Below are 23,837 nucleotides of genomic sequence, written 5' to 3' on the forward strand. Positions count from 1 at the left end.
GGCTGTGGGAAAAGTCGGGTCCTCAAGGACTTGCCCAGCTCCCGCCGCAGCTGTTCTCGGGACGGCTGGAAACAGCACTGGGGCTCAGGGGCCAGCCAAGCACCCGGCTCCAAAATAGCAGTTGTGTTCACATAAAAGCCTCTAATGAGAGAAAGATGCCGTTCTTGGCCCCTCGTGTGCTCTCTGCAGACGCCGTCTGGCAGGCCAAGCGGGCCTCTACCGTTTGGCGGCCAGAGGGGAGGAAGGGGAGGTGTGAGTCAGACCTTGGCCCCCAGCCCCTCGGCATGGACCGCCCTGCTAATTGCATTAACAAATGCCACAACGCTGGGCCAGTCAGGGGCAGGAGGCCAAGGGCAGAGAGCAGGCCCAATTCCCACCGGCTCCAGCAGGCATGAGGAGGGAGACCACTGGGCAGGGCTCACGGCCCAGGGCTCAGGCCTGGGTTTGTCTCCAGCTCCTGCGCCAAAGCAGAAGAGTTACCCCACTACCCCTGCAGCCCCGGGCCCTTGTCTGAGAACAGGCAGGGTTTGGAGGTGTCAGTGCCAGAGGGGCCTCTGGAGAGGAGAGAAGGATGGGCTGGGGCCCCAGGACAGCCTCCAACAGGGATGAGTCCAGGAACCAGCCTTTTCCAGGGGAGTAGCTTCAGGGCATGGAAGAGAGTTCTGTGGTTGACATGAAGCCCACCATGCTGTTCTCCAAGAGCACCAGATCCCTGCCCAGGACCCATGAAGATCAGGAGGCGGGGAATACACCACTCCTGCTTACAATTCAGCCAAGGTCACGGCAGAAGCACGGAGGGGAGAACAACCTTGCAGTCAGAGACCTGTGTTCAGATTCTGTGGGACTTTAGCTCACCTCTGTGAGCCTCCGTGTCATCTAGAAAATGGTCACACATCCAACATTTACTATTTACCTAGGATGGTAAGCAGGACAGACATTGTCCTTTCCTTCATAGAGCTTCCAACTTAGAAAGTCACAAAACAAGTAAACACATAAATAGGAAAACCCAAATCAAGGTATGAGTCATGGAGGGGAAAAAGTCAAGGGGGCTAGGATCCAGAATAACAAGGCTGGTGTGAGCAAGCCCTGACGGAAAGGTTAGGGGAGCTCCTCTGAGGAGAGGCACTTGAAACAGAGATGGGAAAGATGACAAGGAGCTGGCCGCATCGAGAGAGAAGGAAAAGCAAACAGAGCAGCATGTGCAACAGCCTGGAGGATGTGTCTTCCAGGAACCCAGGCTGGATTCGGTGAGCCGGGGGAGTTCTGGGAGACGAGGCTGGGTACACCGCGGCAGGAAGGAGTGAACAGAGATGTGTTATGATACGGTTTATGGAGAAAGACCCAGAGAGTGGGGAGAGCAGCCAGCAGGCTGCGGCAGTCACCCGGGAGCCCATACTGGCTCCTTAGACTGGAGAGGCAGCAGGGGCAGCAGGGAGAAGCAGACAGGCCCCGAGGGATTTAGGAAGTGAAACAAAGAGGGCTCAGTGAGGGGTGTCCCGGATGGCCCCCAGATATCTGACTCGAGCATTCAGGTAGATGTGGATGGCTTTAAACAGGGTGGGTAACACCTGGGCAGGAGAGCTGGCAGAGGGAGTGAAACGACGAGCTCCTTTTGGACCATTTGAGGGTGGGGATGTCTGGAGAATATCAAGAACAGATGTTGAGTAGGCATCACGACGAAGGAGTCTGGAGGTCAGAAAAGAGGTCTGGCTGAAGACGTCTATATAAATCTGGGTGTCGTCAGCCCAGAGATAATGCTTCCATCCATGGGGATACGTGAGATCATTCTAGGAGCGGTACAGCGAGAAGGAAGTGGACCCAGGACTCAGTCCTGGGGAACCCAATGTTTAGTCACTGGGTAGAGGACAAGCCACAGCCGGGACAGAAGAGGGAGCACAGCAGAGAACACACGATGACCACTCACAGGGTCAAGGGGGTGAAATGTTTAGTGTGGTCCCTGGCTATAACAGAGCATGGCTGCTATTATTGTTGTGTGTTTGTTGACAGTTAAGAGTGCCTACTAGGGCTCAATAATGGGGGACGACTAATGTTTGGGTTGACTCCCATGGGCTCCCTCTTTGCGGGGGAGATTTCAAAGATCTGTGGAAAGTCTTGGGGAATCCCAGCATTAAGATGGGCGCCTGGCTGGCTCAGTCAGTTGGGCGTCCAACTTCCACCTAGGTCATGATCCTACAGCTTGTGGGTTCGAGACCTGTGTCAGGCTCTGTGCTGACAGCCCAGAGCCTGGAGCCTGCTTCCGGTTCTGTGTCTCCCTCTCTCTCCATCCTGCCCCCACTCGCCCTCTGTCTCTCTCTCTCTAAAATACATAAACATTAAAAAAAGTTTTTTTGATAAAAAAAAGAAAAAGAAAAAGAAAAGGAGACTCCAGCCAAGGAGGTGAGAAGAGGCAGCTGGGGATGGCAGAAGGAAGCTACCAGGCCACCCATGTGATCCTTCACCTACTCGGTCCTTTACCACACGTGGACCAGGTAGACACTTCACTGATATCAACAGGACACAACACCTGGCTTCATGATCCCTGGGTAAGAACATCTCCTAAATACTTCTTTGAGCAAAGAGCCTTGGGGGCACATACCTGCCCACCAGGAAAACCTAAGGTACCCATATATGATCAGGGGGAGAGATGACGGTCTCTTGCTAGGATTGTACCTTCATGTTAGTTGGGTCTCCACTGAAGTTGTGCGATTATTCCCCTTGGCCACTTCTCACCTTGCTCTCCTCCACTCCCCGCCAACTACTGAGTCTCAGAGGATGGTTCTTCCAGAGACAAGCCACACAGAGGCTCAAAACTGGCTCCTGGAAGTTCCTAACCAGTCAGTGAAGATCCCACCCGTGCTGTGACTCTTTCCCCTAATGTTTGTTCGGCATTTACCATTATGAGGCCCTGGGCTAACTTCTTTACATGTGCCACTCCTCTTCATTTTTATAACTACTACGGGTGCCATTCTTATCCCTGTTTGGCACGTGGAAAAACTGAGGCTGAGAGCAGTCAGTACAATCCTGGGATGGGCCCTGTATTATTCAGTACATGCTGACTGAGCCTTTTTATATCATGTCCAATGGGCACCTGCCACTGTGCTGCACGCCGAGGGCCTTTAGACACAATCCCTTCTCCCGACATCAAGGCCAAACATGCACGGAGCACAGGGAACATGCCAGGCCTTGAGCTAAACGTTTAACCTGAGTTATCTCATTTGTCTCTTACAACTCTGTAAGGCAGGGACTACTATTAGTCGCATTTTACAGGTGAGGAAACTGAGGCACAGAGAGCTTACGCATCTCACCCACGGTCACATAGCTCAGTGGCAGAGCTTGCATTTAAACCCAGGGAGTCAGCACAATCTCCTGGATGTGGATTAAAATGACAGCCAAACTTACCAAGTGCCAGGCTCTCTGCACAGACTTGTCATTTATCAGGACCAAGAGTCCTGTCCCTCCAGAGCCAGGCTACCTAGATTCACAGCCAGGCCCTGCCGATTCCTAGGTGCATGGCTTAGGGGAACAGTTAGCCTCATTTGTAAATGGACAGAAAGATCAAATCGAACTTATAGGATTGTGAGGATTAAAAACGAACAACATAAAGTCCTTCGAAGGTAATAGCTACAGACTGTTATTATTGTTAATCCTCAAAAACAGCACTGTAGAGATGGTTGCACCCATTTTACGGATGAGGCTTTATGGTAGAAGAGGGCCAGTCACTTGCCTGAAGACGCAGGGCCAGGATTCAAATCCACGACTCCTTAGATTTGGCACCAGAATCCAAAGCACACGCTCTCAACCTTGAACCTTACTGCTTGGTGGTGGTGACGGTGGGGTAACCCACCTAGCCCCCTCAACAGCTACAGGGACTCCTCCTGCCCTCCCCAGAAGAGTCCCAGCCTCTGTGCATCTAGGCTGAGAAAATGAGAAATCAAAGAATTCTTCAAAGCTTCTTTCCCCGCATGAGCCTTCAGAAGCCCCCAAAGCTTGTGAGTGTGTTGGGGTGGTGATGGGGGTGAGCCAGTTTGGAAAGGCTGGACAGTCTTCCAAATGCCCCAACTATAAACAGGATCCAGTCAGCCCACACTCTACGGTGCTTCCCCTCAGGAAGGACTTCAGGCAGGCCCCCGTCAGCTGCCTCCACAAATACATAAACACATAAATCCTGGGGCAGAGCTGGCAAAGCCACAAACGGGAAGGCAGAGACCAAGAGCAGAAGAAGAGATTAGAGCCCAACTCTCGACCCTGCCAAGGTGGAGTGAGGAGCTGGGATTCGAACAATGGCCGCCTGCAGACGCAGTGGCTCCCTGAGGTCCAGACACTGGACAGGGAGGAAGGAAGGGGCCAGGCGGCTGGACTGGTATGTCACAGCCACCGAGGATTCTGCGAGAGGAGGTGAGAGGGGACCGGGGTGTGGCCCAGCAGGCAAGGACCATCCCTCCCTGTGCATGGGCAGTGGGTTGGACCCACAGATATCTGGGAGAGACCGGGGGACAGACTGAGTCTCCATAGGGTCCTGGGACTAGACTTCATTCTTGGAAGTAAGGGAAGTCCTCCTCGTCCGCCTCCCTCTCCTGCTGGCCAAGGAGGCACCCCACATGTGTGAAAGTGCTAGGGAAGAGTCCCGAGCATTCTCCAGCATTGGTACCCTTGGCTCCAGCCAGAAGGGCAGCTGTGGGGAAGGGAGAGGAAGATACTAACCAACAGGGGGAGGCAGGAGAGAGCCAGCTGACAGGGTGTGGTGCCAAGAGCCCCACATTCTACAGAGCCAACACCCCACCGCCCACGTGGTTCTCGTTAGGCTCTTTAGCAGCAAAACAGCAACAAGCAAACAGTACAAGGCCCAGCTAACCAGCACACAGACCTTTGGTGGGCAAGCCAACCTCCAGTTGGGAAAGGCCCCCTGGCGATTCCCCCAGGAGAGCTGCCAGCTGCGTGCCAGGGTCGAGGGGGGATGACCAGGGGAACAGCAGGGCGAGGGGACCCGGAGAGAAATACGGGGGCTGAGGACTCCCAGGGTGGACTGGGGATTTGTCCGCATGCCGGCGCATCCCTTGGCTGGGGACAACTTCACGCACGCGTGTTGGGTCTGACAATCTGCAGACTCCCCCAACTTTTGAGTTTCCAGAGTCAACACTCCAGCTGGGCAGAGACTGACGCTGGAAAATCATGAACAAGCTAGGAAACTGAGAACCTCCAGGGCTGGAGGGCCCGAGCGAGGCCCATGCCCAGACCCCTCAGGTAGCTGATGAGAAGCCCACCCCCTCTGAAAGCCACCCCGCTCCAGCTTTGACTCAACTCTCAACAACACTCTCTGCCGAGCTCCCTAGAACATATCAACCTTCCTCTCCATCCCCAATCCCGAATCCCTCCCCAGTCCTCCAGAGGGCCCCAAGGCCCTGATATTCAAAGTGTGGTCCCTGAACCACCAGCAGCACCTGGGAGCTTGCTAGAAACTCAGACTCTCCAGCCCCTTCCCCAGACCTGCTGAGTCAGAATCTGTACTTCAGTAAGATCCCAGAGGAGTCATGGGAACATCGCAGATTTGAGTTAGGGCCCCCAAGGCAAATCTTCCTCTGACTGACTAAACTCTGTTCAGTGGTCTTCAGCCCTGGTGAGAATTGCCCTAGGGTTGTTTTAAAAATATACCAGTGCCCAGGCCCTAGCTTCTAACTCCAAATCTTCTGCTGAGCATAAAGGCACCTGGCTACCCACATCCCTTGTCTCCTCTGCCCAGCGGTGTGGCTGATGTTGAGGCTCAGATCCTCCCCCAGTGAGCCTGTGACCTTACGCAAGCCACCCGAGGCATAATGACTTCATCTTATAGTTGTGAAGGAAAAGAGTCTTTCCCCCAACTCTGCCACCAGCCACAGAGGGCCTGTCCTCTGAGAGCCCCACTAATCCAGGCTCCCTGAAAAGGAAAGAATTTTCAGGTGAAAGTTCTGCTTTGCTGTTTGTTTTTGAGCTTGGGGTTTTGGTCTATCTGGAGACCCTTAGAGAGACCCAAGCTTCTGCCTGAGCTTTGCTGTCAGGCTAGGAGAGGGTCAGGGCCATGGAGTTTGAAGCAGAACCAGGAGCTTGGGGAGCCAGTAGGTCCATCCCCACAGAAATAGATGCATGCCCATTTTGTCCCCTGTCATCCCCATCTCGGGAGAGATGAGGGCATCCATCAGGGCTAGGAACGTCACAGGTTTGGTCAAATACCCAGACCATTAGCTGTGAAACCCTTGCGCTGAAAAGGGCCTGGGGCTTGTCATTGGGCAGGAAGGGGTTCTGCTGAGAATGAATCTCTGTATCCAGGCTTAGGGCCTGGGAGAAGGTAGTGGCAGGAAGAGACAAGTGAGGCTCCCTGGGAGCTGATGAGTGCTCACGAGGAGCCCTGGGGTGTGAAGGAGAAAGATCCAAGGGGCTCTCTGGAGCCCCCATATGTTTTCACCTGTGAGGATTACAAATTCCAGAAGGCCCGGCCTCAGCTAGTGTCGGGAGGGAACAGCCCCCCATAGAGAAGAGTATGGGGTTCTAAAGTCAAAATGCCTGGATCCAGCCCCAGATCTAGTGCTTGGAGCCATGTTTCCTAATCAACCCAAGACTCAGCCTCCTTGCCCGTAAGTGGGAATGGTCAGTAAATACCCACTTTACAGGATTATTGAGAGTCTTGATAATGTACGTGAAGGGCTTAGCACAGTGTTAGGCACACAGTGAATGCTCAGCTCTTAGCCAGTAGGAATAGCAGTAGTGATCCCAGTTCACAGGTGTAGAAAGTGAGGCCCACAAAAATAAGGTAAGATAAGACATCTGGCAGCAGGGTCCAGTGATTAAGAAGAGGGACCCCCCCGGAGTCAGGTCACTTGAGCTCAAACCCTGCCATTTCCAGGCCACGTGACCTGGAACCTGCTTGTGACCTGCTTGTGCCTCAGTTTCCTTATTTGCCAAATGGAGAGTAGTACTCCCTGCCCCCCTGGCCATATAAAGTGTAGCTTGCACAAAGCGAGTCCTGTGTAGGGATTGGCTCTTGTCGTTGTCACCGCCTGTACACCACGAAGCCCCTCCGAGAGGCTTAGGCATGGACCCCTGGCTCTTGCTGCCTGGCTCCCTGGTTTCCATGTAACTAAGATGACTCTTCTCTCTTTTCTCTCATCGGGGTCAGCCTGCCAGCTTCAGAGCAGTCTCAAAAGGCTCTCCAGACGTGGGATCAGAGCCTCATCTGACAGCCTCATCCTGGCAAACGCCTGACAGAGGCCAGGACCAGCAGGGCCAGGGGCCATGGCAGGGTGGAGTCCCATGGCACCCAATGTGAATGGTGCCGCTAGAAATGTGGGACACGGAGACTCTGGGGCCAGGCATGTTTTGCAGACTACAGGGGCGTGTGGGCACCTAAGGGACCCCGTGGACGGGGCAAGTGGGGTAGCGACACAGTGGGGCAGCAGGAAGGGAATGCAGGAAGCTTTAAAAAACATAATCGGGGGATTTTTTCCGAGAAGTTGCTCCAGCTGGAGGCCTTTTTAAAATCTCCTCCCTTCCACCATAGGCTCCTGGCCTGGACAACCTCCAGGGAGAGAGGGGGGAGAAGGGTGAATGTGGCGGAGCCACTCACGTTTGATACAGTGGTTGGTGCTGTTCGCCGTCGTCCATCCCGGGCAGCACTGTCCCCCGCAGACATTCCTCCTGCCAGATCAGCAAAACGGGGTCAGCACAGGGTGCTCAGAGTGGTACTATTCACAGAGCTGCTTTGGTGGTCCCGCCCTCTACTGGCAGGGCCTGGGGGAACACTGCCAGGCTGGCCACACTGTCCCCCTTCTCTGGGGAGTCCACGTGGCCCAGGGGTAAGCACTTTGACATCCTGCAGATCTAACACTGATTCCTGACTGCCATTCTCTGAGTGATCTTGAGATGCAGATGATGAAAAAAGCAAGTTCAGAAAGGTTCAGTCACTTGCCGAGGCTAAACAATGAGTAAGTGCCAAAGGCAAATGCAAACTTGAGTTGGCCCGTCTCTAAGTCATGCTCCGACCCCACACTGCCTCTCACCAAAACGAAACACCATGGTCCTTTGCCCAACAAATAATGACCATGTAGGGGAAGCTGGAAAACACATGTAAAACAGTCTTAAGGACCTACATATGCGTCACCTGGCCACACATGCACACGGGGAGAAGCCTGCCTCTGGCAGGCCAGTGGGTGTGCAGTGGGGACAGAGGGACCTGGGGTTATAGAATTTCTATCGAGGAGGGGCTTGAGGTGGTGAGCTGGTAAGAAGATGAAACTGTGTACTTGGGTTAAGCTGCCTCTGCATAGCGAGCACACTTTTTCTTTGGGCAGGCTGATAGAACTCACTCCATGGGGGATAGCCCTTCCCCAGCTACTTCTTGGTTCTGGCACCGAGGGCATCCGCAGGAGACGCTGGTCTATACTGATCGCTGGGGCACTTACCCAGCTCACTCGCACTCTGCTTTCAGTTGTGTGATCAGACCCCCGTAGCCCCAGCAGGTTTCACTAGCCCCCCACTCTTCGTCTGAAGACTCAAATGCCCAGACCTGGGTGGCTTCTCTAGAAGGACTCTTCCTGGAGAAGGCTTCTGAGGGCCTTGGCCCTGGCTTCATGGGCCCCATTACTGGCATCAGAAATGGTCTACTGAGCACTCACTGAAACAGGATGAGTGGGGCAGCAGAGCACGAGCTGGAGAATCAGGGCGAAGGACAGAGAAGGGGCCTGTTCCTGTGACCTCTGTGGCCCGGGGAGTAAGCATCCGGTCTCGCTCATGAATTTATTTGACATTTCAACGGACCCCAAAGCTTGTGTGGTTTTTGCAGTCTTACAAAACATTCAAAATAAATCCCTGCAGCTTGGAAAAGCTGAAGCCCGTTTCTAGCCCTTTGGCCCAGAGTTGTGGGGAACTGCCTCCCAGGGAGCTCCCAGAATATCCTCCCAGCCAAAAGCTGTGCCATTCCGGCCACCTTGTAGCCTCTCTGGACCACTGCCTTCAGCAGCTTCCTGGCTCTATGAGGACCTCCTCCCCATCAGGGCCCAAGTCACTGGGTTCTGGGGAAGGGGCTGGTCCTCATACCCACGCCGGTGTGCACGCCGGTGGAAGGGGTGGATATTTTACCCACCCATTTGTAAGTCACTCGTAAGTGACAAGTCCTCACAGGGGCCTAGGGGTCTTTGAAAGGAAACAGTCTGCATCCCCTGGGAGTTTCCTAAGAACTAAGGTCTGTTAGAGCTCAGACAGCACAGACTGAGGGGCCCATGTGGCTAGAAGGTCATGGCATGGAGCCCAGCCCAAGGAGGCCCCCTGAGCCAGCTGTCACCCCCAAAGCCCTCAGGACAGCTTTGCGGCTGAGTATAGGAGGCAGCAGCCAGCTCTGCCTTGCCTGCTAGTGGTAGAACACAGTGAAGCCTGGTCAGAATCAAAGACTGCCAGGCAGAGGGGGCCAGAATGGGGCTGGAAGGGCACTCAAGAGGGATTTGGGTACTCAGTGGAGGACTCTGAGAGTTCCTTCTAGGCCAGTATCAGAATCTTGGGTAGAGGCCCAGGGAGGTGGGAAATGACCACTCGGCAGGCTCTGGCTAGCTGGAGGGAGCAAGCGTTTGACTAGCTGGGGCATATATGACCCAGGGATTCTGACTCCCTGGAAGGTCATTTGAGCCCAACCTTCCAGGTGACACCTCTCAGCACACATCAACTCAGTATCCAGCATCATTGTCCAGCCCTTGGGGACACATCTGGCTAACAGCCTGGGACAGCTGCTGTTCCACCTAGGACCAACGTGGTCACGTTGGTACTTGACCTTCCACAACCAAAGCTATGATCCTCCAAGGCTGCAAAATGTGTTGTCCCTGAATTGGACCACATAGGGTCACATTTTGATGCCTTTGCTTAAACTGCTCTCTATCTAGAATGCCTTCCTTCTCTTTGCCGATTGAAACCCTTTGCATACTCCAAGACTTCCAGATCGAATGTTACCTCCTTTGTGTGAACCTCCCCTGATATACACTCAGCCTTTCCCATTCCCCATCCACTGCATTCATTTAGAACGGATTGTCTCAGGGCCTGGGTGGCTCAGTCGTTTGAGTGTCCAACTTCTGCTCAGGTCATGATCTTGTGTTTTGTAGGTTCGAGACCCGCATGGGGCTCTGTGCTGACAGCTCAGAGTCTGGAGCCTGCTTTGGATTCTGTGTCTCCCTCTCTCTTTGCCCCTCCCTTGCTCATGCTCTGTCTCTGTCTCTGTCTCTCTCTCGAAAATAAACAAACATTAAAAAATTTTTTTTAAAGATTTAGAACTGATGTCTTGGGTTATTGGTCATGTGTGTCTCCATCTTGACTATCTGGAGAAGTCTTTCTTATTCCTCTTTGTGTCTAACACAATGCCTGACACCTGGTATACATTTAATACTTCTTTGTTTCACTTAATCCACTGTTTCCCAAATAACGGGAGCCACACCCAGAGTAGGAAAGGGGGTTTTAGGTTTCCACAATCATAGCATTCGACAATGCAAGAGATTCCCTTTTCAGTGATCTTTCTAGCCTGATTAGATGAGTGAAAAAAAAAAAAAAATCTGCCTGAGGTTAGGTCTCCACGCCAGGTCCTTCCCCTAACATTTCCCAGTCTCCTCTTTCAATAGGAAGCATACCACAGGGGTGAGCTTCCTAAGATAACTAGAATTTGAGAACATTTCATTATTTCAATTCTCCTGCAATCACCTTCTTTTTGTGACAAGTGGTACTATTTTCGGCTCAATAAGAGTGATACAAAGTGTCCTCGAAAAATGAATTTATTTATGTAGAAAAATGAGCCAAGCACTATTTGCAATCGCAAAAAAAAAAGGTAAATCATCTAAAGGGTCAAAAACAGGAGGGTGGATAATTGTATATTCAGACAATGGCATAATAAACCACAGTTAAACTGAATAAACGTGAGCTGAATATACTAGCCTAAACTGGTTAAACTTAAAAATCTAATGAGGAAGGGAGAAAGCAAATTGTAGGAGGATAATACAGTATGGTCTCACTTATCTAAGTTTAAAGATATGCAAAACAATACTGTGTATTTTACGGAGCCATGCATTCATAGTAATTGTGTAAAAACATACACTGGAATCATGAATGAACTCAGGGTAGTGGTTAACTCTGGGCAGAGAGAGAGAGAGAGAGAGAAATTTATAGAGGAATTTTCAACTGAAAAAAAATCAGAAGCAAGATGTGCCAAAATCTTAAGGTTTGAACAATCTGGATTGTTAGGCATATTATTTCCAATACCTTTTTGTATGTTTGCACAAAACTTCACATTATAAAATACTTTAAAATTGATAAAATACAAAATCCTGCTATTTTAACAGTATATAAATTCAAAGGAAAATAATAGAAGAGGGAAAAGATCAAGGAAAATATTATAAAAGTGTTTGGCTGTGAGGCTAGTTCAAGATATACTGCCTATTTTGAGACAATGGCTTTAAAAGTCCCCTGTAGGGGTGCTGGGTGGCTCAGTTGGTTAAGCGACAGACTTGGGCTCAGGTCATGATCTCACCGTTAGTCTGAGGACTCTGTGCTGACAGCTGAGAGCCTGGAGCCTGCTTCAGATTCTGTGTGTCCCTCTTTCTCTGCCCTTCCCCTGCTCGTGCTCTGTCTCTCTCAAAAATAAACATTAAAAACATTTTTTAAGTCCCATGTAGACCATAAATTTCATTAGTGCAGGATCTTTTGCCTATGGTTACAATGTATCTCACACACTTAGCATTGTGCCTCGCACATGCTTACTAAATCATCCTTGTGTGCAATAAATTCCCACTACATGCCAGTTTCGTGAGGACACGCGCTGTGCCCGCCACTGCTGTTATCTCCATGATCCAGCACAGCGCCTGGCATATAGGGGGCTTTTCAAGTACTTGTTGAAAGAATAAAGAATCCCGGGAAGTCGTAACGCAGTTCCAAGCTCCACCAGAAGGTGGCACTTGGTCCTTGGCCCTGAGAAACCCACGAGGCAATTGCCAGAGAGGTCAGCCTGGCCAGAACCCATTAGCCAGAATGGGCCTGCGTAGAGGAAGCAGATGGACAAGACTGCCACTCAGCCCTCCCCAGCTGATTTGGAGCGGTTGTGTGGACTGCCAGATGAACCCACCCTTTATCAAAGCTGCAGAAGACTATCTGGGGGAGAAGCCTTACCCCCCGATACACAACTTGTGATACCGTGTGTGCGCCTGTGTATGATAGGTGCCTATGGGTGGCACCCCGTCCATGTCCTTACACGCCTGTGCACATATACCGGCTCTATTGTGGTGACAATCTGCTTTGCACATCTTCACCTCATTTCACAACTTCTAACAGTGCACCCTTCCACTCCCACCCTGCACTATCCCACCTTCCCCCCAACTTCCACCTAAATGCCAATGAATAAGTTCCCCCATGATCTCGCCCAACCTATGGCTCCAGCATCACTCCTATGGCTTCCCTACACCAGGGCGCCCGCTTGTCCCCAGGCCAGTGCCAATAGTGAAAGGGCCTTGTCCTCGGGCACTGCTACACCTCTGGACCCCACTCCTGCCGCCTCCCCTCTGCTTCCCCACAAACTGTCCATTGACCCCCAGGGACTGCAGCTCACAGGGCTGCCTTCTCCTCCGAGCTCCTCAGCCATAGCTGTCCCATTTCTTTATGCTTTAACATGAACTTTCCGTTACTAGAAAGCACATTCACTGGCACATATCTGTTCATCTCTCTAATTGCCTCTCTCTAACTTTTAAGTAATTGAGTTGCTTTCCCTGCAGGAACAATGCCTTTGTCACTGGGCTGCCATCTCCTATCCCCTGCTCTGCACACTAGCTCTTAGGAAGCATGTATCAACTTGCACACATCAGGAAAGGAAAAAAACTGAAACACGTGGGTGCTCCATTAACCCTTGTTGGCTGATCCTGGGTGTAAGCAACTTGGCAGTGCGTGGGTGTACTCTCGGCCTGCTCGAAGCTGGGCCTTCCGTGGGCAGCAGGGACTTCATCCACTCATTCAACAGATACTCAATGAGCATCAATTATATGCAGGCACTGTTCTAGGCACTGGTAATATAGCAATGAACAAAACAAAGCCTCTGTTTTCATAGAATTTACATTAGTGTGGGCTGGGAGACCAAACCATAAATGCGGAAACAGAAACAGGTAAAGCAGAGTGAAGGGAGAGAGGGTGGGGCAGGAGTAATCAGAGACCTGTCTGAGCAGAGATCTGAACGAAGGGAGGCAATCCTGCTGAAGTGGGAAGAGTGCAGCAGCCAAAGAAAACCCGGGGTGGAAGGCCATGAGGCACATGGTCCTCCAGGATAAAACTGAGGGTACAAGTGTCCTTACTGTGCACCGGGACTGAAACCAACTGGCATATTGGGCCCAGGCCATAAAGCCAGAGCCCTTCCCAGCCTCCCCCATCCTGCCCCCAACCAGCCGCTCACTGCCCAGGGCTCCAGTGCCCTCTATTCTAGAGACACCTGTCATACCCAGACAAGGCCAGTGCCCCTCAGCCATGAGGATCCCAGCTGGGATGAGGGCTGCCTGGGAGGCTCCCGACGCTGCGAGGGCGCCCCCCGCGGGCAGCAGGGATGCCCGGGGAGAGGGGAAAAAAGCAACTCACAAGGTTGGGGAGAGACTTAGTCCTGTAGATTGCACGAGTCGCGCTGACACGTAGCTGCACAGACGAGCACACAGACCCATTCTCCCACGTACCTACTGTACCCCAGCTCGAGCGGGAACAGGCTTCGAACCCAAAGTGCCCTTAAGCCCATGCCGCCTCCCACGTCCAGCCACGCGAGGGCCCAGGCAGACCTGCGTCCCAACTGTATATACACTTGTAGCCAAGTTGAGGCTTCGCTGCCAGCTCCGTTCCCGGAGATGCATCTGCCTTGGCATTCTGGAGCCCCGACCTCCTCTACCTACCTGCGCTCTGAGCCCGCTCGACCGCTCTCGGGTCTCAGGCGCCTGGAACGCCCACCCCGCTGCCCCTTCGGGGCTCCCTTTTGGTTCCCGGCAGCGCTGCGGGAGTTTGCCGGCACCAGTTAGCGGAGGGCAGGCGAATGCACCCGCGCCTTGCGAAAGGATTTAACGTCAGGTCTCGGCGAGCTGGCACGAAAGGGTGAGTGAGGATGGTGTTTGTCTCTGCCCTCAACTCTTTGAAAGTGGGGCGGATCTCCGAGCCTCAGCTTCGGGACCCCGGTGCTGTTTGCTTGCAGTCCTGAGGCCAGAAGAACCAAGGACACGAGCCCGGGGCCCTCTCTCCTCTCGCCTGCCCATCCCTCCACTAATGAGCACACGGAGACCCGCCCTCGCTTCCCCCGACCCCTCTGCAGTGCTCACCCCGTAAGTCGCCCTCGCGGCGGGGTTGGGGGCGCAGCCCCGGGCCGCTGCGGGGTTCCGAGGCGCGGGAGAGCCGGGGCGGCCCGGGCGCGGACTGCGGGCTGCTGCTGGCCCAGGGGACTGCTTCTCCAGGTCTGCGCAGGTGGCTGGGCTCGGCGCGGCTGCTGCGCACGGGGCGGCCTCCTGGCCAGCGCGTTGGCGGGCCTCCGGGCGCTCCCCCAGCCGAGTTGGGCCCGCTCCGTGGGCGGCAAGCCCGGGACGGGCGCGTCCTGCTCTCGGAACAGACTGTACACCTTGGCCGCAGCCGCGGCGGGGTGACTGCCCCCGGGGCGCCGCAGCCGGTTCGCCTCCCTGCCAGCCGGCTCGTATCTTCCCACCGGGTCCCTCTGAGCGTGACCCATGCCCACGAAGAGAGCCAGGGTGAGGGCCAGGAGGCTCCCGCAGGGGTTCCGCAGGGCGCGCCCGGTGCAGCGGTGGGTGGTCGGGGGCCTCATGGCTCCGGGGGCGACTGGAGAGCGGTGAGCGCGGGGAACAGCCCCGGGGGCTTGCGGCGCCTGCGCTCCGCTCCCCTGCCGGCGGCCCGCTACTCCTGGTCTAGGGGCTCCGAGCCAGCCTTCCCCGGGCGAGGGCTGGGCGGCGTGAGCGCTCCGGGGCTGGGCGCCCCGAGCCTGGCGTCCGCTCGTCTCCAGCCGGGTGCGCACCGCCGCTGCACTTTTCGCGCCTTCTCCCGGTCTCTGCGGCCTTCTGAAGGGGAGACGGACGCTTTTATTTTTGGAAACTTCCCCCTGTTTTTTCGTCTCTTTTATCTACATCATGCCCCCTCCTCGGAGGGACAGCTCAGCCCCCTCATTACGGGAGAGGGAGAGAGGAATTCCAGCAACACCCACTTTGGCACCGGGACGCGAGCGGGCGGCGAGGGGGGTTAACCCGTGAGGAGCTGGGGGCAGCGCAGAGCTGACCCGACGGCTGGCGGGGGAGACGACGCCTGCCGGGACGGGGGCACCTGGTCACCTTTCTCTCGTGCTGGGCGAGCTCGAACTGCTGACCTGTCCCGCATTTATGTCCTGCCCCCGCGCTCGGGGACAAACTCCCGGTTGGGTGACCCAGGCTGCGGCCTCGAAGGTCTGAAGGAGGCCAGGAGAGGTATTAAGAACGGCGTGACTAGAGACTGGCCCGGCGGGACCGCCGTCCGGCCCCTTCGCTTCCCGCCCCGGCCACTGGGGGCGCCCGCTGCGGGATCGGCTAGCCTGCGGCGGGGGCGGGGCCGCGCGGGGCAGAGCACGGAGCTCACCTCCCCCTCCGCGCGGCAGGACGCGTGAGCGCTGGAAGGTCGCCTGGGGCGCGCGCCCTGCCTGGGGCGCGCGCCCTCTAGTGGAGCTGGCTGCGTCCTCCGCCACCTTGCAGCCGCTGCCGGCAGCCTTCGCTCCTAGGTCTTAATCCTTTTCCTGTTGCGTCAGGGTCCAGACTAGGCCTGAGGCGGCGATGGCGGATCCTGGAAGAGATATCATCTTTTAAACAAAGGTATAGATATAGAGGATCTAGAATAAGGTCACACAGGAAACAGCGTGTATCCAAAAAGGGAATGAAATCCTGGCCTCCTGCTTCAAGCTCAGAAGCCCATACTCTGGACCCCCAGCCCCTCTTTCCCAAGGGAATTTCCCGGAGGTGGGGGAGCGGGCGGATTCGATGAGTCTGTGATTGACCTGGGTGTGCGCAGTGAGCTCATTCACACCATGACCCTCGGCCCCAAAGTCTAAAGGCCTGGCAACCATGCTGTCCCGGGTGGCTTTCTACAGCCTCCTGTTTCCCAGAGAGGAAGAATGACAAAGCAGGCAGGACGGCACCAGTGGATAACTTCCCACACTACCAAAGTACGGTCGGTCAACACCTGATGTTGGAATTCATGCCCGCTTCCCTCTCCCTGGAACACTCACCTCCAAGATGTTTTACAGAATTAGCTTTTTGTCACTTCCCCTCCCAACTCAAATATCACCTACCTCCTGGAGTGGTCTCTCTGAGCCTCCAATCTAGAGCAGCCCTCCCGCTCACTTGCAGCAAGCACATCACCCTGCTTGGCGGTCATTGCTCTAATGCCTAGCTGAAAGTATCCTTTTTATTTGCTTGCCTGTGCAACTGACCTATTGAATGGGCTGACCTTGAAGAGGGACTATCGGGAAACAGCTACAGTTTCCTCCCCTCACTGCCTTTACCCATGTTACGGTGAATTCCTCTTCTCCGCCTTTAATGACATCTCAAGCAGAGTCCTTGGCTTGCCCATCCCCACCACTCACAAGAACAGTCTCATTTCTGCAATTAAGACCAATTTCCAGGCACTAAAAAGTCTGGTCCTATCCAAATCAAAACCTCATCCAATTTAATCAATCTTCGCATCCAATTTAATACTCCTCCCCTCCCCTCCCCCATGGGCCTGTCCCCTGGCTGGAGATCCTGGTGTGGGGAGAGTAGGGCATGGTCTGTTTTTCTAATCTTCCTTTGCTGCTGTGGCTCCCTTGTGTCAGAGTTGGGGGAGAGGTGTCAGAGGGAAAGTGGCAAAATCCTATGTGACAGGTGCCCCTGGCTGGCAGGTGCCAAGCGCTTGCCCTTTCATGGGCACCTTTGTGGGCTCTTGGGAGGCTCTCTGCAGGACCTCCATCCTGCACTGCTGTACCAGAGCACTCTCTGGCCAGCCTCTTACAGACCCCTGTATTTCCTGCCTCTTGTGGGACTTGCCTGCCAATGCCAGCAAGTCACTGGTGACTTGGCTGCTCTTGCTCTGCCATAGAGGCCACTCCAGCCAGGCTCCACAGTCAGAATTCTCCAGACAAAAGAAATGCACACAAGTCTCTTCACTTATGCCCATCCTCAAATCCTGAAGACATGTGTTGGGCTCCTTCCAGAATGTCCTTGATGTGCTTGGGGGCACTGGAATGCTTGCGACTTCCAGCAACTCGGCCAGCATCCATGGAAGGAGAATGCTAGTCTCCTCTTCTTGGAGGCCCCCAATCTCTATGACTGGTTCTTTTGGGGCTTGGTTTGCATTGAGGAGTGCCCTCGGGGGAAATCTCAGCCTTGCCGACTAATACCGCGGTTCCCTACCTCAACAACTTTCTTCAATCCCTTTCATGTATAGACTGGAATCGAGGGATGTGGCTAAGTGTTGTTGAACTTGTTCTGCCTTTAGGAAGGTGTCCAGTACTTCTCTTTGGAATGTGAGAATATTTAGTCCTTATTGTTCTAGGCTGTGCAGCCTCAGAAGAAATTCAAAGATCACAGAAAAATCCTGTTCAACAACCTATAAAATCATGTCTGGTTTTCCAAGCCACAATGATAAAGGAATAGATATCTTGTCCACGTGGCTCACCACTCTTTCTCCAGAACCCAGAACAGTGCTTGATTCCAATAGACAGCCATAAAATATGTGTTCACTGGGTGGTTAAGTACACGAATGACACAATGGTCCCATCAAGTAAAAAGGGCTGGCTTCAGGGCGCCTGGGTGGTTCAGCTGGTTAAGCGTCCGACTCTTGATTTCGGCTCAGGTCACGATCTCACGGTTGGTGGGATCAAGCCGCATGTCGGGCTCTGTGCGGACAATGCAGACCTGCTTGAGATTCTCTGCCTGCCTCTCTGCCCCTCCCCTGGTCACTCTCTCTCTCCTTCTCTCTCAAAATCAATAAATAAACTTTTTTTTTTTTTTTTTTTTTTAAGGGATGGTATCACTAGATCCATTTTAAGAGAGAAAAACTCAGTTCCTGGTATTAGTTACTGGTCTAAGTTCATGTCTGGCTTCCTCCAAGGCTGGTCCTAAGGATCTCCTTGACTCTTGTGCCTTGTGTTTTGAGATGAATGCCATCTGAATTTCCGGAATGCTCAGTGCTCTCCCTGAGACACTGCACCTTCCCAGATTTGGGAAAACCTCAGCTTCACATTCCACCCCGCCACCTTGCCCCCTGATCCACCCCACTCTTTAACTCTGGGCTCCCCATTACCTGCCCCTTTCCTTCAGGAGCTCGCTTCATCCTTCGATGCTCACCTTACAGCCCCACGAGCCTCCCAAGGCCAGAAACCTTGGCGTCATCTTCGTCCCTGAGCTATTTTTTCCTCCCATGTGTCCAAGTCATTATTACTGCTCCGTCTCCTTCGTCTGCATTGCTGGAAGTCTGCCGCCCATTCAGTCTCTCACCGCTGGCCTCAGCCAAAACCCTCACGCGGACACATTTCCCTCACCACTAGGCGCCCCGCCTACTCCTTGGTGAGTACAAGTGGTCCTTGGAAGTTCCCACCCTGGTCTCCCGGGGCGGCAGCCTGGCTAATCTACCCTGAAGACTCTCCTTCTGCCCCACCCCGGTGCCATCCTCCTGTCCTGGCTCCCGCTCACTGCCCATCCCTCCTCTCCCTATAACTGGATTTGTTGCTACAGCTCTTCAGCCTCTCCAGTCCCATAAACACTTGAGCTTTTTGTTTGTTTTTCTGTTTTTGAGCTGCCAGAATTTATGGAGCCTACTATGGCCCAAGCACTGTGCTAAGCGTGCTACGTAAATTGGCTCATTTCAGGAAATAGAGGAGGCATTATGATTTCCCCGTATCCGAAGGAGGAAACTGAGGCTGGGAATTGCTACCGACTTGCTTGTGCAAGATCACTCGGCTGGCACGTAGCGGACGCAGGACTCCAACTTTGGCCATTTCCATCTGAGCCAAGCTTGGAAGCCTGTATCGTGCTGTTTTAACCCGGGGCTTGGGCCTGGGCAGGGCTCCTCATAGCTGAAGTGGTACCTTTCCCAGCACCTCTGCTGTTGGCACTACCTAAGCTCGTCCACTGTATATTCCCCACTGCCCCTTTCCCTGCCTGCGAGCCCACAGCTCAGTTCCCCCTGTAATGAGTTCCTAGAACCTTCTGTCCCTCTCTACCCATCTGTCCGGTAAGAGAAAGGGGGCTAACTGTTTCCAGCATGGCCCCTGACTCACTGTGTGTCACTTCCTCACCCCTGATCCCAGCTTCCTCCCTAATGAGGCACAGAATGCTGCTGAGCCTAGTCACCCCATCTCTGGAAGGCCTGCAGAGAGAGGCAGAAGGGACTGATAAAAGATTCCTGTGGGAAAGGTTTGCCGGGACGCATGCACCACAGAAGGCCACGACAGTCTGCTGGACACCCAGGGCAACCTTTTTGCTTTCCCGTGTCTTGTGGGGATAATGCTGGCAGCCACATAGCTACCAGAACTTAAACTAATTTGGTAAATTGGGACCAAAAGCAAGGAATGAATTTCTGTTCCCTTTGCTGAGACCCAGACTTCCAACAGAATTCCAGGGATTTTTCCTCCTTGGAAGTGACTGGACCTCCAGCCCTGAATTCCTCTCCCCAGGAGAGCTTGTTCCCCTGCTCAGAACAAATAACACATTTCCTGGTTAATCAGTGGGCAGAACAGCTGAAGGAAGCTGGATTGGGCCCCCAGCCTTCCAGACTGGAACAGCCCATGGGCTCAGATGTTCTTGTCCAGACACTGGGCAGCTGGGACCTCTACACTGTGAGCCTCAGCCTCCATTTTTGGAAGGTGGGGGCTGGATGAAGAGTCCCCAGCTTCCTCCTGCATGAGGCCTTCAAGGCCCACAGGGGCTGCGGAGACCATTCCACCTTAGACGCCACGGCCTGGCATCTGCCCAGAGCTCACCACCCTGCCTTGGTCTTCCAGTACTGTCTTTTCCGGGTGGGCATGAATGCCTCTGTCTTCTGTGAACTGAGCTCAGCTCTCAGCTGTGCTTGGCTTCTATTTCCTCATCTGAAAATGGAAACAAAGACGCTCCTCTTGCCACCCCAATCTCCAGGGCAGATAAGATAAGCAGCCCATCTAACCCGTGACGGGGAATCAATTACCATGATTCCATCTGCCAGCTGATCTTTCTTGAGTGCTTAAAATGTACCCGGCACTGTGCTAAGTGTTGCACAGACATTTTCTCATCTGATCCTCACAGTGCTCTACTTCATCATGGAGCAGACGAGGAAATGAAGGATCAGAGAGGTAAAGAGGCTTAGCTACAATCACAAAGCTAGTAAGTGGCTCTACTAGGATTCATTCCTGGCTTGTCTGGTTTCAGACATGAAACTAATGTCAGCTTCCAGAGGACCATTTCTCCGCACCTCTGACTGGGAACTGGAAACATTCACAGCTGTTTGTGGGGTGTTGTTGTGTGTGTGTGTGGGGGGGGGGTGCCGATGGCCACTTGGGCTTCTGTCATAAGATAGCCCCCACCAAGCACACCCCACCCTCCTCAAGTCTGTTTACAGCTAGGTATCCATTTTGGGTCAGGGGCAGATAATGTTATCAAGCCAAGGGGAGTTTCAGTGAATCTGATTCCCTCTCATCAAGGAGCAGGAGGGAATCAAGCTTACCCTACACCAAATCGGTTTCAATTGCTAAGTAAGGCTCATCTCCCCCCTCAGCTTTTTTCTTTGGAAAAGAAAAATGACATCAATAGAGCACGTATGCGTCCCTGTGTAGTAGGCATTGTGATTCCCATTTCACAAACCCAGAGGGGTGAAGACTCTTGCTCAAGGTCATGTAGCTAGGAGTCAAGCCAGAATTCCACTAAAGAGTCTGACAGCTCCAAAGCCCATGTTGTTTCCACTATAGCACGCTACACCTGCTCCAGAATGTTTTGCAATGATGTGGAAATGCAATTCTTCAAAATAACTGATTTTACTCCGTTTCTCTTCATTTCCAGTCTCTTTCAGAGTGGGCTGATCTGAAAGTTCTGGGCACTTAGCTCAAGCTCAGGCAACATTTTCTATTCACCTGCATAAATTCCTTCAGCCTCTGGCCAAAGTAGAATCTCCTAGAACTCCTGGAGGGCTGAAGCATAGCTTCTCTCCAAGCAGAGTCTCTGAAGACCTGAGCAAGAAAACAACGTGGGCAGCCTGGAAGGGATCCTCCTTTTATTTCCTTCCAGTAAGACCACAGGGGCTTCACGTGCTCTACTGGGGGTGGGGGCGGGGGCTTATTTGGATGGGGAGGAATCCCTTACTCTGTAGTCCCATGGGCCAAAGGACTGTGTAGACTTAGCCAGGATTCTGGAATGGCTGTACTGGAATTTGAGGACAAGGCAAGTAGGAACAACTTCCTTTGGCTGTCTTTGGGGTCTCCCAGCCTGTCCCCACCATGGCTTCCTGCTGGATGCAGTGGCATTCTCTCATGCCCCAAAGGATAAGAGTTGTGGGGATAGAGAACAAAAGGTGCTGTCCAGTCTTTTCCAGAAAAAGCCGTTCCCAGGGAGGCTCGTAAGCAGCCTCCCATGCGTTCTTTATCATCCAAGCAAAGAAAAGGGGGATAACACCTGCTATCATCTCTTGACCTCTATTGTCCCCTGGATCATAGGCTGAGAATGGAGATATCCTGGTGCCCTCAATACTCTCTCTAGGACCCCAAGCCCTTGTGGATACGCTTGGACTCTAAAATTTTTCAAGACAGGGCACAGACACCAGTCTGGGGAGTGGGGGAGGAGGTGCAGCCAGATCCCAGTGGGCCCCAGCCTGCCTGCATGAGTCATTCCTTATTTCTGTCCACTCTGGTCTGAGTGCCTTGGCCCAGGGGCCTCCAGAAGGTTGTAACATAGGCTGGCCCCTCGCCCATCGGGGCTCAGCAGACAAAAATTAAAGATCTCACTGCTCAGGAACTTACACAGACAGCAGAGGCATGCTCTGTGCTCTGCCTCACCAGACCAGACCTCAGGCCAGAGGGCGATGATGGCCAAGGGAGGAAGGAAAGGCATCTCCGACATCTCCCCCTCCTCTCTATCCCCTACATCTAGTCGTGAAGCCCTGGCCATTGCCCACTCTCTTCTCACTCCTCCTCAGGTCATCGCCCAAAGATGGTTGTGCCATGGGCACTCCTCGTCTCCACTGCACTCCTCCCCACCTCTGCCTGAAGACAACAGTGGAGGAGAAACAGACTTGTAAACAGCTCATCACACGTTTTCTGGCAACAGAGTTCTGATCAGGCCTCTCACCTGCTCAACAACCTTCAGTGGCTCCCCATGGCCTCACAAATCAAGCATGAACTTCTTACTAGGCCTAGCACACAAGCTTGTCTCACACACGTCCCCTCATGGTATTACCACTTGCTCAGAATTGCCCCTAGTTTCCTCCCCCTGTCTCCTCACCCAAATACCTTGGCTCACAGCATTTCCTTCACCTGGAATATTCTTCCCATCACTGCCTGCCTCTTCTTTAACTCGTATCTCAAAGGCCACATCTTCTAAGAAGACGTCCCAGAACCCCTACCCCACCCCAAGTCTGGAAAGCTTGCTCCCTCCACTGAACCCCTGTAGCTCTCAGTGTACCTCACTCCACCCTACATGACTAGTCCACAGCTGCCAGTCCTTAGTGGTGGGAAATACATGGGGCTTTGGAGTTCCACTCTGCACTCTCGTTTACCAGCCACGTGTCCCTGGCTAAAGTGACATAACCTGTTTGAGCCACAGTTTCCTTACCAATGAAATAGAAACTGTAATGAGTGTCTTTCTAAGCATCACATCTAGACAGAGCACCCGCATTTACCGACCACACAACACTGCAGGTACAACTGATCAGGCCAGAGAGGAGCACCTGACCCAAGGGTAGCCTTTTCGTTAGCTGGTCAGTGACCTAAGACTTCTGCAGTCTGACTTGAATGCAGACATCAATGGTTACTGGAAAAATCAAATTCTGTGTTGAAGATTTGAACTAATAGACTTTACTTTGAAAGCCAAGCCATGGGATCAAAACAGAACAGGCAAGTCCCAGTTCTTGTGAGCTTGCAGTCCAAGGTGGTTCATATAACCATAGGACAAAAAAAGCCAGACAGGTGTAGCTACTTGCCCAGGGTCACGCAGCTAGTCAGAAACACAGAGAGGGCCAGAGCTCAGATCTCTAGAGCTGGGTTTCTTCCAGGGTGGTTGGCCCCTGCTACAGGCTCAAAGGCATGTGACTCTGAGCTAGTTGTCTGAAGAAGACCAAGGAGCCACCATGCCTGCATCAACCTGTGCCGGCCCAGCTTTTGCACAAAGAGCTACACCCTTGAAGGAAGCCTTTAACAGACAAGGTCAGATCACAGCAGGGAGCAAAGGCCCTGGTTCTAGTCCCCCATGTGCCCCTGGTGCCTGCCTGTTCCTGTCCCTTCCTCTTCCAGACGCCAGTTTCCCCATCTCTAAAAAGAGAGGATTTTACTGGATGAACTCAAATTCAATGTCAACACTAAGATTTTGATTTGAGGAGCAGACAGACAGGGGTGGGTATGGATCCAAGAACTGTAGGAGCCACAGAATGTGAATGCTGGAGGGGACCTCCTCGAGAGATCAGCCAGCCCATTCCTTCAATTTACAGCCAAGGAAACTGAGGCCCAAAGCGGGAGAGATACTTGTCCAAGGTCACATGAGTGGTTCTTGGCAGCCTCAGCTCTTGAACCCGGGTCTCCTGACTCCCAGACCTCTCAAGTCTTTCTCTTTCAACTCCCTCAAGAAGCTGGGAGCTATTTGGCTGTCTCA

At 53.3% G+C, this 23,837-nt stretch overlaps 1 protein-coding gene across 4 annotated transcripts in view; it reads right to left on the bottom strand.

The window, feature by feature from the left end:
• The window catches only part of LTBP2 (latent transforming growth factor beta binding protein 2), a 105,521-nt gene extending 90,033 nt beyond the window's left edge, over window positions 1-15,488 (bottom strand). For 2 of the 4 annotated variants that reach the window (XM_040477708.1, XM_040477707.1), the window contains exons 1-2: window positions 14,325-15,482; window positions 7,595-7,665 (exon numbers count right to left, since the gene is read on the bottom strand). In XM_040477708.1, coding sequence (XP_040333642.1) covers window positions 7,595-7,665; window positions 14,325-14,818 — 565 coding nt within the window. In that variant the 5' untranslated portion in view covers window positions 14,819-15,482. Of the gene's footprint in view, window positions 1-7,594; window positions 7,666-14,324 lie in introns of all 4 variants that reach the window. The other 2 variants (XM_040477709.1, XM_040477710.1) reach the window with 2 other exon arrangements.
• Window positions 15,489-23,837: the final 8,349 nt, after the last annotated feature.

The sequence above is a fragment of the Herpailurus yagouaroundi genome, unplaced genomic scaffold (assembly GCF_014898765.1).
Source record: "Herpailurus yagouaroundi ecotype Mexico unplaced genomic scaffold, PumYag 141, whole genome shotgun sequence".
Classification (NCBI taxonomy): domain Eukaryota; kingdom Metazoa; phylum Chordata; class Mammalia; order Carnivora; family Felidae; genus Herpailurus; species Herpailurus yagouaroundi.